At 34.6% G+C, this 15603-nt stretch overlaps 1 protein-coding gene across 1 annotated transcript in view; it reads right to left on the bottom strand.

The window, feature by feature from the left end:
* SC1 (voltage-dependent cation channel SC1) overlaps window positions 1-15336 on the bottom strand; it is a 38049-nt gene extending 22713 nt beyond the window's left edge. The window contains exon 1 of the mRNA XM_013307705.1: window positions 14842-15336. Within this exon, the coding sequence (XP_013163159.1) occupies window positions 14842-15336 (495 nt within the window). The remainder of the gene's footprint in view (window positions 1-14841) is intronic.
* Between the last annotated feature and the right edge of the window lie 267 nt (window positions 15337-15603).

Below are 15603 nucleotides of genomic sequence, written 5' to 3' on the forward strand. Positions count from 1 at the left end.
ATGATGATAGAGATTGTTTATCTGTAATACTTCGTAACTAAATAATTTCACGGATTGCTTAGAGAAACAAAAAGCAGTGGTGAATCAATACTTATATTATAAATGCTCTGTCTGTCCGTTGCGCTTTCACTCCAAAACTACTGGACTGATAATAAATTGGCTTACAGATCGTCAGGATCTCGAAAAAGGACACAGACTACTTTTAAAGCGTAAAAAAGCCTTGTGAGGATTGAAAAGGGGGAAGGAAATTAGCATGGTATAGTAAACTGTCGTCATTTTAGAGTTTAAATCTAATTATAACTTTACCAAATCATAACAATTTTTGAACATATACAATAGTAATTTGTTTCATTTCAACAAATTCAGTTGAATTACTCGTGATAATAAAAGGAACGTGTACCAAAAAACAATATGCAACGCTAACAACTAAAGTGAGAGTTCGCTAAATTAAAGCTGGCCGGTACACCGACAAACGTTTCATTAATCCGCATTGAATTGTGGTTTCATTCGGAAGAGCCACGCTGTCGGCGCGGGACAATTTACTCTGCACATTTAGAGCAGGTTTTTTTATACGTTTGAATATTTCATACATACCAGTAATGAACACCATTCATTCGGATAAATTAAAAATGTAGAAATGCTCTGTAGTGAAGAAACTGTTTTCTTTTTTTTAAATGAAATTCGGACGTATTTTATTTTACACCCGTATTTTTACAAGAATTTATTTTATTTGCAATGCATGTAAATTCGAATGGAAACTCGCATATCAATTAGTTAATCTGAAATTATGCATACATGAGCGAGCGGCCACCTGAAATCGCTGAAATAGCGAAGTGACCGTTGCCCATAGACATATGCAATTGCATATGCGTTGCCTACCTTTAATCAACGGAGGAGAGGATGCACAGAAAGAAAATATTTTCTCTTTCCATGCATCCTTTCATCCAGAAAGTCCACTTTCACTTCCCAACCCTTCCTCATAAGAAAAAGGATGGGAAGGGAAAGAGGACTTTTTAGTTCTCAAGTTCAGATGGACCAATCAGCTACTTTTAAAATTTAAAGAGAATCAAAAGATTCTTGAATCAAGAGAGAAATGTAGCGTACAATATGTGAGACATAACAATAGAATGTGTCTCTTGTGGCAGACGCTACGATTGTTAAGACGGTACAAAGAGAAGCGCGATGTCACGACCGCACTTAAGTGCTTATGCTGGCTTCACACGAGGACAGTACAGTGGAGCAGAACAGTACTACTATCGTTCAAAGGCATTCGGCGAAACAGAACACTACCGTTTGGCCAGTACGTGTGCGTTCCAAAAATAGTAGTACTGGTCTGGTAAAATACAAAAGGTATTTTATGAAAAAACAAACTTACAGTACTTTATGTATATCGATCTCTTTCTGGGAAAAAGCTCTAAGACATTGAAATTAAATACTAAACGTAATAGATCCTACATCTTATCCATTTATATTTTTCTTTTTAGTATAAGGCGGCAAACAACAAGCAAACATTTAAGTTGCCTACCTTTGATCGACAGAGGACGCACAAAAGAGGTTCTAATTAATTAGCATAAGTTTTCATCGTGTAAATGTATTTGGGTGTATCTTGCTTTGCTTTCAAATCCCAATTACTCTTAAGGTATTCGATGAATTCAATAATAAATACCTTTTGAAGTGGAAAAGAACCTCTCCATCCATATTTATATTCCGAATGAAGGTAGATTGGAAAGGGTCCAATTTACGGAAAACATTATATTTACCAGTAAAGCAATATTTTTATGAAGAAAAGTGATATTGGACCTTCTTTTGTTTGCGTTAATGTAAATTTTGTATTTTAGTAGAGGCATCACATGAGAACGGTTTGATTGATGGCGATATTCCTTTATATTAAGTATGAATATTTAAGTGAGGTATTTAAGAAACATATACAAGATAAGATTAAAACAGAATTCATTTATTAAATATTTGAATCAACATTACAAGCAAAATAATAACATACTAACAATTTTTGTATTCGCTATACTTATTAAATTATTCAAACTTTCGTGAGACATTATACCAAACAGATATAGAACGGCTAAACACTCACGTATATTCGTCCGGTGGCGGCACCGACTAGTTTCGAGTATTATTTCGCGGACGCGGCCCGTCGCTCACTGCCTGAAATAATACCAGTACCACTCATCCTGTTGAAGGACCCCCGATGGGCTCGAAACTAGTCGGTGCTGCCACCGGACGAACATACGTGAGTGTTTAGCCGTTTTATATCTGTTTCGCTATACTTAAAATCAAACGCCCATAAACAACTTTAAAATAACACGAATTAAATTTCTTCGAACTCTATAATTTAAAAGTTCAATTCACGGTACAATTAACTTTTTATTCCATTTTTTAATAAATTAAATAATTAATAAACATTAAAGAACTCCTTTAATGACCACTTATTAGTTTGACAGAGCATACAAGCAATTACGAAAATCAAATTTAAGAATTATAATGCTATAATTATAATATAATATATTATAAGAGCGTCGGTGGCTCAGTGGTCAAGCACTCGATTTGCAATCTGCATGGGTTCGAATCCCGCCAAGTACCAATGTGTTTTTCCATATCCGATTTACATATGTACATTAATCCGACGTTCTCACGGCGAAGGAAAACATCGTGATGCAACCTGCACATATCTGAGAAGAAATTCAAAGATATGTGTGAAGTCAACCAATCCGCACTTGGCCAGCGTGGTTGACTATGGCCTAATCACCCTTAACTTAGGGTAGGCTCCGAGCCCCTCGGTGGGGATGTATAGTGAGCTGATGATGATGAATTATAATATAATTCTATAATTATAAAACAAGTAAATATGTAGAGAGGCTTTAATTGTAAATTATTAACGGTCCGAGCTTTCTGAAAAATTCTGCAACAATATGGTAAATTAGGTGGTCCGAACAAAAAGTTCGATTCAGGTCGGGTATTGTTTACGCGGGCATTGTGCTGCCCTGGTCATCATGTACCTGGTTTATACCAGAATTACCGATATCATTATTTACAAAATGTTACTAGTGATTTAGTTTACATTCCAAACAATTACTTATGTATGTATATTACGCATTTCGCAGCTTTTTTCTTGTTTCTTTTTTTGTGGTTGTGTGTAAACTAAGGATTATGCTTTAAAAAAATCTTTGCTTTTTATTGCCATTCTTTTATGCTCATTTCAAGGATGGATGTTTGTTTGAAGGTATCTCCAGAACGGCTGATCGGATCCCGCTAAATTTTAGGATTGATGTAGAACGTAGCCTGGAAGAATACATCGGCCACTAATAAAGTTTTTTTTTTAGTTCACTTGGAGGGACAGAGTTGCGGGCGACAGCTAGTATCCTTATAAATTCTAGCAGTTGCTACAAAGTTAATATTGTAGTGTATTAATGTAATTATGTTACATAATATTAGTAAGATAAATAACAAAATTGCAAACTATATAATTTATAAGAAAAAGGAACACGTAACAAGACCAAATAAGTCTATTTTTCTTCCATAATAATACCGAAGTGTACCTTTGTCCGTTTTATTCATTCCATTGTTCTAATATTAACCAAGGCTATTGGAGAGCGGGCTTAAATCTGCCGCGCGTGTTCCGCCCAATGCGTGGATCACGCGATGGAAACACCTTTGGTCACAATTTTATTGACTTTTCGTCCCTACCTTACCTCTGGTAGGGTTAAATTTGATGTTTTTAGTATTTCATTGAAACTAATTGATGAATTTACTCGTATTACTAAGTGTTCAGTTCAACCAGTATCTTCTAGAAGCGATAAAAATCTTTTATATAAGTCAATGGAATTAATAATCCAATAAAAAGTTGAAAGAGACAACTAACCGTTGGTTTCTGAGCCCAAAATCTCTGTATAAAATGTATCATCACTGTCATTACCTTTGAGAAAACAGAGAAAAAAATATGTTCTAAACTAGGATTTTAGCCTCAGAAACCCACCGGAAATAAAAAAAGATTTCACCCTTAAGATTGATCCGATATATATTATAATTACTTTGTATAAAACGAAGCAAAAAATTATTTGAGTGCTCTCTAAATATTTTTGTAAATTGCTATTAGGTTCAGTGTTAACTACATTGATTAAAAATGTTATTTAAATAGAGCGGTCACGCAAATTCATTCAAGATCGATTATTAAGTTCAACCGTATGTAGTCTATCCCTAACTCAGTAACACTGAACATGTTACACGCTTAGTTGCCTCGTCAACTAGATTTATGATGAAGATGTGACAATCCTGTACATTGAACACGCGATGTAACACTGTCGGTGATGTCGTGACAAATGTCAAATGTATGAAATTATAACGGTTATAAACTAGGAAAGTAATTCTACTAATTGATGTTGAACTTGGACATCAAAAATACGTTGAAATCGTATGAAAATATTTCTTATATATATAAGTTTGTAGTATTATATTTTGATAAGTTTTGTTTTAGAAAATTTCGACAAACAAACGTAGCCTCTATAATACTAGAAGAAGTGCAAGTACGTGCTGACCTTATAAGAAGTAATGAAAAAAACCTCCATTTCTGTATTGAATTTCGAAATAATCAGAAAAAAGGTAACAGCAAAATAAGGAAGAATAAAATACATGACGAATTAATACGGTTAAAATCGTGCAAATATGATTTAACATTCAAAATAAGAAAATCTCGGAACATTAATCCCGGATTATCGCAACCACAAAATCTCTCAGCTCATGTTCGCTCAATTTAATTTAAATTAATTCGGTTTCAGCATTAAATAAGCGCTTGACTCTTAACAATGGAGTATCTCAGAGACAGATTAGTTGAATTAACGCTTTTTGAATTAAATTAATAAATTAACACAATAAATGAAACTGGTTAAATGTCAGATTGGAGTACGAAAGATTCTATATTAATAAAAGCCAATCCCATTATAAATAATGCTACAATTTTTTAATTATGCGATAATGACACGCACTTTTTACACATACCTAAATAATTAATTTTAGACATTTTCATTTAGAATCCTTTGGCGCGAATGGCGTGCTTTCGTTACAAAGTCAACTGTCAGAATGATTAGTGAGGGGACATAAACGTCGACATTTTAGTAACGCTAGTGTTGCTCCAGTACACCGGCACAGTGTCGGATTTTCTTCCTAACACAAATATATTTAATTCATAGTTTTCATTTTCTGTGTAAAACAAACATACATAATTCTTATCGTCTGCCATGCTACAAATATATACCAAAGGGTCTAAAAACTATTTTAATACGTATTTAATTTAATTTTTATCTCAAACACTGGCTGTCACGCACGACTTTGTTTAGCCGGAATTAAAAAAAATTGTAAGTAGCCTTTCTCCTCTTCCAGACTTTATTCTACATGCCTTTCAATGAGAAACATTTAGCCGTTCAAGAAATACCTTATAATAAACATCCATCCATTCATCTAAACTTTCGCATTTATAATATTAGTACGATTGAATACATTGTTATTTATTTCGGTTCGTTACAATAGAAGCTAAGAATACTGTAAGAATTTGAAATATCATACAACAAAAGCCAAGAAAAGTTGAATTCTCTTGGGTTTTAGACGACAATATGAGAAAATTTATCGCACACTCCTAAGGTTAAGTGAAAGATAAATAACAAAGGCAGTGTCTTTAGCAAAATGAATAATATTTATCAGATTATGGAGAGGATTTAAGCTTTAATAAATAAATAATTATCTTAATATAGGTTGGCTTATTAATAGTTTATTTATTACTGGTACTGTAGACAGAAATAGGCTATATGATTTAAATAATTTTTTCTATATTCGATTTTTACTTAATTTACTAATATTTATTTCATTCCAACTAAGCTCTTGCCTTGTACTAGAATATGGTTTACGACAATAGTCGAATGGTGGGATTCGAACTCTCGACCACTTGTTCGGAAATCCGTTCCCTTAACCATTAGGTTATTGGCGCTTATTATTCATAAATATATTTTAAATCACGCCAAAACGGCAGGTAAAATCGCGTGAAATAACTAGTAAAACATGTATTCATTATTTTACATTAAACATCAAAGCAAGGGTATTTAAAGTTAGTGGTATTCACAAAGATACATTTTTAAAAATGAACACTGCTAGAAAATGGTCTACCATTTTAGTCGACAAGCGTTTTTTACGGAAAGCGACTTTGAATACTTGTAGTGAAATGTTTCAACTGCCTACGAAACCGCATCGCTGCTTTAATTCAGGCAGCTTCAAAATACGAAGAGCTACGAGAGTAATTTAAACAGACTGTATCATAAAGCGTCTATTTTTTAACAATGAAGGGATGTTAAAATCTATTCAAATCAAAGTATTTCAGCAATTTGTTTCATGTTACGAAGTTGGTATTACTGCTATAGATTTGGACTGCCGAAATATCCTCACTTGAAAAAAAAACATAATGAGGCAATGGGTACCTACGGTCATATCATTTAGTAAGAAAGATTGCTCATGTAGTTAAAAGGACATCTTCGAACTTTCAACGATATGAAGAACAATGACCGTCTTTTGTTTTATTCGAGAATAAATTGATTTACAAAGAAATAAAAATCAGGGACGATAAAAAAGGTTACTCGTTTCACAAAACTAACTCACCGTAAAGAGCGGAGTTAGTGTTTTCCTAAACGATCATTTTAAAGCACCTCATAAAACACATGAAAGAACTATAAAAAAACTGGTTGACATTTATACCCTTATTAATGAGGCTTCGGTATGTAGGTCGTACGACCAAGATGAATAGGAGTATCTGTTAAATATTCCGCAGAGTTGGCTCGGAGGCGCGCAATGAATTAAAACTGGGGAACAAGATCCACAGACCTTCCGGCATCGCCCCGACGCCCTTTTGTGCTTCGAAATTGCTTATTTAGCCCGTGTTTCTGCAGTTTAGCTTTTAAAGTAAAGAACTATTTCCAAAGTATGTAAATTCGATGCTTGTATAATGTAGTTAGTTCATTGTGATCGGTATTCTCTTTATCTTAACATATTGTATACAATTTACATATATTTTTTTTAAATTTTTAAACTGGATAAACGAAAGAACTCTTAGAGCGAGAGTCATTGTTTGATCCCGATGGACGACCTCTATAAGCGCGAAACTCGGGGATGAATGAAACCTCTATAAGCTAGAAAAATAGGTCCCGCTGTCCCTTGGACTCTCGCAATAATTGGAACTCGGATAGAGTTCCAATATTTTAATTCGAATGTTTCGACTGTACTTTATTATAATTTTTTGTATGTTAATCATATAGTAATCGCGACTCTAGTACGGGAAAGAATAGTTAATCATGTGAAAACTAGGTACGTCTAAAAATAACTAGACATATTCATGCAACAAAAAACAAGCTATAATTTATGTCCAAAGGATGAAAACTTGTAATAAATTTCAAATACATTCATGTCCAACTCGAAATTGATTCAAAGTCTACGCTGCATTGAATAGGAATTCAGATTTAACTAGTTACTAGAATATCTTATTATTCAATATGAATTGTATTTGTTTATGAAAAGCAAAGGAACAAAGTTTAAATTAAAAGTAAAGTTTGCGGATGGCGAAGGAAGACAGCTCATGAATAATACCGCATTACAGGTGGAATATGGACTAGTTGAAATTGTCGAGTTATTTACGGACAGACGCAGCGCAAAACTACCAACGACTTTATAAAACAAAGCAAAACTAGACGTATACGATTATACGATTAAGTTGAAGTTTGTCGAGTAATTCGTTATAATAAGCTTTTATTTAGTTTCACCTGTCCCGATGTTTATCATGAAATCTTAAAAAAAAATATCCACTTCCCGGTTATTGATTGAGCTGAAATTTTGCGTATTGGTATAACAAGATCAGGTGATTCTGTACTAAAAACTTACGAGTTTACTTTCTATTTTTAGAACGAAATCAATGGCAGTGAGAGCTTATAAGAAACTTGTCTAAACAATCTTCTTATATATAAAAAATTCTCGTGTCACAATTTTCGTTCCCATACTCCTCCGAAACGGCTTGACCGATTCTCATGAAATTTTGTAAGCGTATTGAGTAGGCCTGAGAATCGGCCAACATCTATTTTTCATCCCCCTAAATGTTAAGAGTGGTCCCACCCCTAAATTTTATTTTTTATTTTTAGACAAACACGCGGACGGAGTCGCGGGCGACAGCTAGTATCTTTATAAGATTATAATCACAGACTTATTGAAAATTTGCTTGTTATCACATATTAGTAACTGATTGAAAAAAAAATATAAGCCAGCGAAATCTATTTCACAATAATAAAATTTCTTATTCCTGTTAAATACGATTTTTCTTGTCTAAACTTACTTTGTAAATATTTAGATGTAAATACTTCGTTATGCGCCTGTTTATTTAATAATAATCACTTTATAATAAATTTTCATTTATTTTATTTATTTACTTATTGTATGTGTTTTTCGATTTCCGATTTACATATGTACATTTATCCGACGTTCTTACGATGAAGGAAAACATCGTGATGCAACTTGCACATATGTGAGAAGAAATTCAAAGATATGTATGAAGTCAACCAACCCGCACTTGGCCAGCGTGGTTGACTACGGCCTAATCACCTTTAACTTAGGGTAGGCTCCGAACCCCTCGGTAAGGACGTATAGTGAGCTGATGATGATGATGATGTATACACTTATACAACTAAACAAACAGGATGAGCGTTGGAGTCTGTCATAGTATGAACTGTGTCATAGTATGAAATGGAACACTAATATGTTATGAAGGAATTTAATTATACGCAACAAAGGTTCCTCGTTCGCAAGCTACCCTACTTATTAAAAGCAAAGAACAATACAAGGCGGTTTGTTTTCTTTCGCACGTGTAGGCGTTTATACGAAAATATTGTAACACCGCGCCCTACTTACTTTATACACGTTATTACAACCTTTGTTCAAACTGAGGATATTTAATTTTCATTGCCACAAAAGGTTTAAACGAACGATAATGTAATGTACATTTTCCTTTTTAATATTTTACAATTATCTGCGTCTGTTTATGTATGTTAACTCGAATAAACTGAAAGTTAAAGAACCTGCGAATGAATGAAATAAAAAGTTAAGCAATTTTACCACAGCATTGTTCCATGTATGTACACTATGACCTGTAGTTATTACATAAACATAAGTAAGCAAAAAGAAAAAAATCGGAAAATACCGAAGCTACTTAAATTAAATACACAACAACCTTTCATAAAATTTAACTTTAGTAAATTATCATTTCGTTTTTTTTTACCTCAAATACAACTACAGTCTATATAACAATATTTTGAATGAGTTTTAAAAACCAATATATCGGAGTTGTTTGATAAAGATATCATTTCTCCAATAAATATAAAACTGCGACGTATTTCAATAAACAAGCCGGTTGCGATGTGATGCCGAGTAAACATGTAATGTGAGGACAGGGAATTACATAACTTTAATAGCTTTCACACAGACCACAGCGGATCATTATAAATACTCTGCGAAAATATTTACTTATTAATTTTAATGCAGTACAAATCTATTTGTGAGTGCTGGAAAATACATAGAGAACTCTATTTTAGGATAAGACAATAAAGGTTATTTAACTGTGTCACGGTAAAGGAAAACATCGTGATGCAACCTGCACATATCGGCGAAGAAATTCAAAGATATGTGTGAAGTCAACCAACCAACTACTAGTTACTAGGCCAGGCGTGATTGACTATGGTCTAGTCACCCTTAACTTAGGGTAATCTCCGAGCCCCTCGGTGGGGACGTATAGTGAGCTGATGAGAGATGTATGATGATGAACTATGTTTTATTTTCCAGAAGGGTACAGAGAAATTTCTCAAGAAATTTTGTCATAATTCTGTGGTATAGAGGTCAGAAATAATATGCTCTTGTCGTCTATATCTACATTACAGCATGCTCTTGGATATATGGTCTGTATATGTTCGTTTTGCGGATTACATATAGTACCTAAATGTCCCTAGCATTTTGTATTTTTGTCATTTGTCTGTAAAGCCATTTATTCTTCACTGTTCTGTTTACTCAGTTATATTTGATGACAGCGTTATCTTCATAGCTTTATATACCTATTTATTTCGATTTATTAAAATAAACAAACAGGTCTACATTTTAATGACGTTAATTGACTTGGCATCGTTCCAAATCAGGTCTTTCAACAATTCGATCTTCTTTCCAAGGTTGGACTGACGACTGACGACATCAAACAAAAAACAACATCGAATCAAAAGCCTTATTAGTGAGAGAGTACTGAGATTTTAAAAGACGAAAAGCAAACAGAGGTCGAATTATATTTTTTTAATTATTGAAATAATATTGAGAAAAAAATGATGTTAAGTAACAACCTAGCATTGCTTAAAACATAATTAAACAACCAATCAACAACAACAAGAAATTTGTTCCATCCACACCATCTCGATGGCTGGCAATCCACAACCATGCGGTTTTCGCGGAATTGTCTACCTCGCACAGCCGCGTTATGGAATAGTCTAACCTCGGCGGTATTTCCAAACCGCTACGAGTTAGGGTCCTTCAAGAAGCGAGCGTATCACCATCTCAAAGGCGGGCAACGCATCTGCGGTTCCTCTAATCGAGCATGTCCATGGGCGTCGATGAACCTCGGTGTTCCCGCTGCTCGTTTGCCCCCTAATCTTATAAAAAAAGTCGTTTTTTCCACGGATCGTACAGGTCATACACTCACTCTGACATTTTAATTTTTTAATTAACAACTTTAGCTTTGTTCATTTATGTATAAACCATCTTTTGAGTGCAAAAATAAGTAATTACTGTATCAAAGCATTAAAAAATATACAGCTTGTAAATACCGAATGTCGTCCCTGACCGACTTGTGTTTCATTTTCCATCAACACCCGACTATCACGCTCGAGCGCGCCACTAAACTATAACACGAAAGAACGAACTCAAACAATAATTAGCACGGCGGTACAGTACTATCCAAACTTTATAGGAGCAATTTTGCACGAGACGCTGCGCATAAAACAATTTAATTGACGGAGCACAGCCCTACGCTTGCTTTACTTCATCCGCAATGCTTAACTGACTGACATGCGTAGACACGCGTGGTTAGCTGCGGGCTAATCACGAGCAGGCATTAAGTTTGAATATTACATTCCCGTTATGCACCATATATTACATTGTTTCTAAATACACACTACTAATATTAACTGTGTCATAAATCAAATGTGTTTTATTTAAAATGATTACAGAGATGGTCTTGCAATTGCTTTTTTACATTCTATTTTAACTAACTATAGTTTTATGCATAATTGTATTACTTCATGCATTAAACATGAAATGTTTTTCTTGATACTATACTAATATTATAAATGCCAATGTTTGTATGGATGGATGAATAAATGTTTGAAGATATCTCGGGAACGGCTCAACAGGTCTCACTGAAATTTGGAATAGATATAGAACATAGCCTGGAAAAACACATAGGCTACTAATTATTTTTTTAATTCCGCGCTAGCTAGTAGTTATCATACAATATTATGTCTTATAATAAAACTAACTAGAGTTACAATACTTTGAGGAACATATGTTAAAAATCTAGTTTCTTAACTTAAAGATTATATATACAAAATTAATAATTGAGTTAGACTTTTCAGTTTTTTTTTTTGAGTCAGCGATATAAAGATGAGTACTCATTCATGTTTATAATTCGTATAAATCAATCCGAAGTGACATAATGGTATCGTAAACTGTGCCCGAGTAGAATTCCATTTCGGGTCGTTAAGCCGACGTATAATGCGTTTCCATCCCGTACCTAAATATACCGAATTTACGAGAGAGACTTGTTTAACGTACGCGAAATTCGATCTTTCAACGATGTTATTTATTTAAAAAGCGATTGAAAATAGCAACGAGGATTAATCACCACACGTAAACGATCGCTTAAACAATCGTATGTTGTTTTAAAAAATGTTTGTATGCAGTTATCTGTAAATCTATTTGTTCTAGGAAAACAGCCATTTTTTAATTTTGGAGTCGTTACATAATACCCACACCACAAAAATACGTTCGCGTACATATTTCATTATGTTTTTTTATTATTTAATTCAACAGACGAATAAATAATATTAAAATTCTTTTAAGAACGTCTTACATTCATGAGATTACAAGTTTTGGAATGATTCCAATACTGTTTACTACAAGTCTACTCAGCAGTCGTAGCCGTTAGGATCGCGTTCAACTCAAAGCTGAACTGCCTCTTGAATACCAATACCTCTATTAAATGACTCTTCTCATTTTAACATTTGAAGTTTCGTTCGAATATGTTTTAAGTATTATAAAACATATAGGAGTAAACTATTGACCATATAAATGAAGTTAATTCTTTATTGATTTAAATGAAAAATTAAACATTCTGCCAAAAATGTGGCGTACTTTTCTAAGAACCTTTGCCTTTTTAATTATGAAAAAAGCTCGGGTAATCGAAGTGTTATCAACGAAATATTGTAAATAGAGTTAATGGAATTTTATTTTGTAAATAAATTTATAGTTTTAAAAGTATTTTAACAACGGAATAAATGCATTTTGGCTGCCGTGCTGCTGTTTTCAACGTATACATAATTCGTCATCTGTGCTCTTTACAAATGGAAATGAACCGACTTTTACTTGCCGTTGTGTGAGGCTCGGGTGTAACTTTTTAAATATCGAAGAAGTGACAAAAGCAACAGGATTAATCTGTCCCAAATAATAGTACGATTTACGATAGATAAATTCCAGATGAAGTTACATTGATGTCTACATGCACAATATCTAAAAATTTAAGCTTAAAAAGCGACGAATACTTCTATAAGGCTATCTATGGAGTCAACCAATCAACAAAAATAAACATTTATGATAGAGGGTGCTCACACATACTGAGCGACGGTATCAAACAACATGTGACACGTGAGGTAATATTGATACTGTCAAAAATAATACTATTGTAGCACTTGGCGTGATTGCAATATACACTCTAGTTTTAGAAAATCCGACTAGTGATGTAGTGCTTGATTGTTTATTTTTAGAACACCCTGTAAGCATTTTATAATTCGCATCTATTTCATCTTGATTCATTAAAATCATATAAAGTATGTTCCAAGGCAAGAAAGAGACAAAAAAATAAGTATTAATTATCACTACAGCATGTTTAAAAAATGAAGCATATTAAATATAATTATAGTATTTCTTTTCTAAATATAACTTACGTAAGATATATAACGTAGTGATTATATGGATTTTAAATGCAAAATGAAGCATTCACATTCACTGCAGAGTAATTGCGGATGCATTTTACAGGTGAATGTGGAAACTGCGTCATCATTCACTGTCTTTGTTAAATTAAACTGCTGACTATTGGTTTTGTTGATGACAATAAAGTTAATCTTTGTACTATTTAAATAATTATAAGTTAATCTTACTTGATGTTTAGAAACATCGTTTTATATCGATAAGCGAGAAACCTCTATTAGCGAGAGTCATTGTCCGGTACCGACGGACGACATCTGTAAGCGAGAAACTCGCGTTAGATAGATAACTCTACGAGCGAGAAAAATGACGCGATCTCTTGGACTCTCACTTATCAATGTACGACTGTATTTTATTACTTAACAAAAAAATGTAACAAACGTTAAATATTTTTTGTTTATAATTCTCTTTTTATTTTTGGCCTGTAAAATGTAAAATCATGGAAACAATCCATTTTAGTTTTATAAGACACCGTGTATAATACGTTACGTAACAAATATACGAACCACGATATTTTGTCACTAGAGAAAATAGTCGGTGATCATTTTTTACTACCCGAATTCAATATAAAGGGTGGATAAAATGGCGGAAGTTAAAGTAAGATAATAAAAATTTCTGTTCCCTTTTTATTGAAGATCATATGATATTCTCATTGTCACCTAAGAAAAAAAAAAGAAGACAGTATTCGAAGATTTTTTATCCATACTGTTATAACCGAACACATTGTTTTTATAATTTTGGTATAGCAGTTTTTATATGCAACAATACCTACTTGCATTAGAATTTCTTAGACGAAATGACATTTTTTACACAGCTAAAAGCAGTAAAATTAGCCAAGTTTCTGTTAACCACATATGCTTTTAATATGATTGTTAATCGTCCATTGTGAGTTTGACGACATTTGCCGATCAATGGAAACCGTTAAGCTTTCGTTTGTATAAAAAATAAACTATGATATTTTTTTCAATATAAAGTACTCTGGTTTTAACTATTTCGAATAACAACTTCATATAAAGTGTTGAAACAAATAGCTGAACTACAAAACTGCTAAATTGCAAGTGAATATTAAATTCAGGATTTGCAGCTGTGTCGCGCCGACATGTGCAGTTGTGTTTAACTTTTGTGATAATTCCGCTCTAGCTTTTGAGTGCGACACAATAGTATTAAATTTTTTGCGAGCTTTTTAATAATACAATCAGTTTACAAATATATAGGTTTACAAATATATTTCAAACTAAACCTTATTACTTCACTTAATTGATAAAAAGGCACGCAATAAAAGCAAGTCTTATTTTATATCTCCCCTAAAACTTTAATTAAGTAAATCTGAAAACTTGTTCCTCTTATGAAAGTGGAATAAATAATTAACGGTTTACTGTTCAAATAATCTTCATTAAATAACTTTTAAAGTAAATATTTTAACTTTGTAGACGAAGAATAATTTAAATCTCTACAAAAGGAGAGAGTTATAAAACGTATAGATTTGGGAATTTTCTAAAAGTTGTTTCACTCACTCACCTCGTCATAAATAAAATTGTCAATCTCCTCGAGCGGTCGTCCGTAGAGGTTGGGCGGGAAGGGCTCGTACTTGCGCGGCAGCCGCGCGCCATCCTCCACGCTGAGCCGGCGACGCGGCATGAAACCAAACTCGCGCACCAGCTGCGCGCCGCGGGAGCCCGCGCGCCGTGCCGACTCGCGCGTGAACGGCGTGACCAGCGCGCGCGGCTCCTCGCGCCCGTCCCGCGCGTCGCGCCCGTCACGCCCCTCGCGACTCGTCGGCTCCGCGAACGTCACGTCCAGCGGGATGCGTAGCTCGTCCCGTCGCGGCCGCTGCGCCACCTCCGCGAGCTCATCGCGCGACTGCGAGGCCGCCAGCGGGGCGGCCGCCTCCGGGTTGGTGGCCTCGAGTGTGCGCACGATCTCGCCGAGCAGCCGCGAGCCGTCGATCTCCTCGCCGGGCGAGTGCAGCGGCGCTGGCGGCCCGAATGACAGCCGCCGCTCGTCCTCCTCCATGCTGGCTACGCGCGCCCCCGGCCCATCGCGCCGCCCCAGCGCCGCCAGCCGCCACGCACTATTTCCTCGCTCCCGGCGCCATTCTCAATTAATACTGCCACCTGAAACGAAAGCCAAGCGTTAAGGATTTTTCAACACGTGGCCCACTAAAGTTATAAAAGTCTCGGTCTATTTACGAACCGCCTTCGATTCGTAAATATACAGTTCAAAATCACTAACCCATAAATCGAACTAGTTTCCTGTAACAATGAAAGTGAGTTTATAGAC

Source organism: Papilio xuthus, unplaced genomic scaffold (genome assembly GCF_000836235.2).
Source record: "Papilio xuthus unplaced genomic scaffold, Pxut_1.1 DF828142.1, whole genome shotgun sequence".
In the NCBI taxonomy this organism is placed as follows: Eukaryota; Metazoa; Arthropoda; class Insecta; order Lepidoptera; family Papilionidae; genus Papilio; species Papilio xuthus.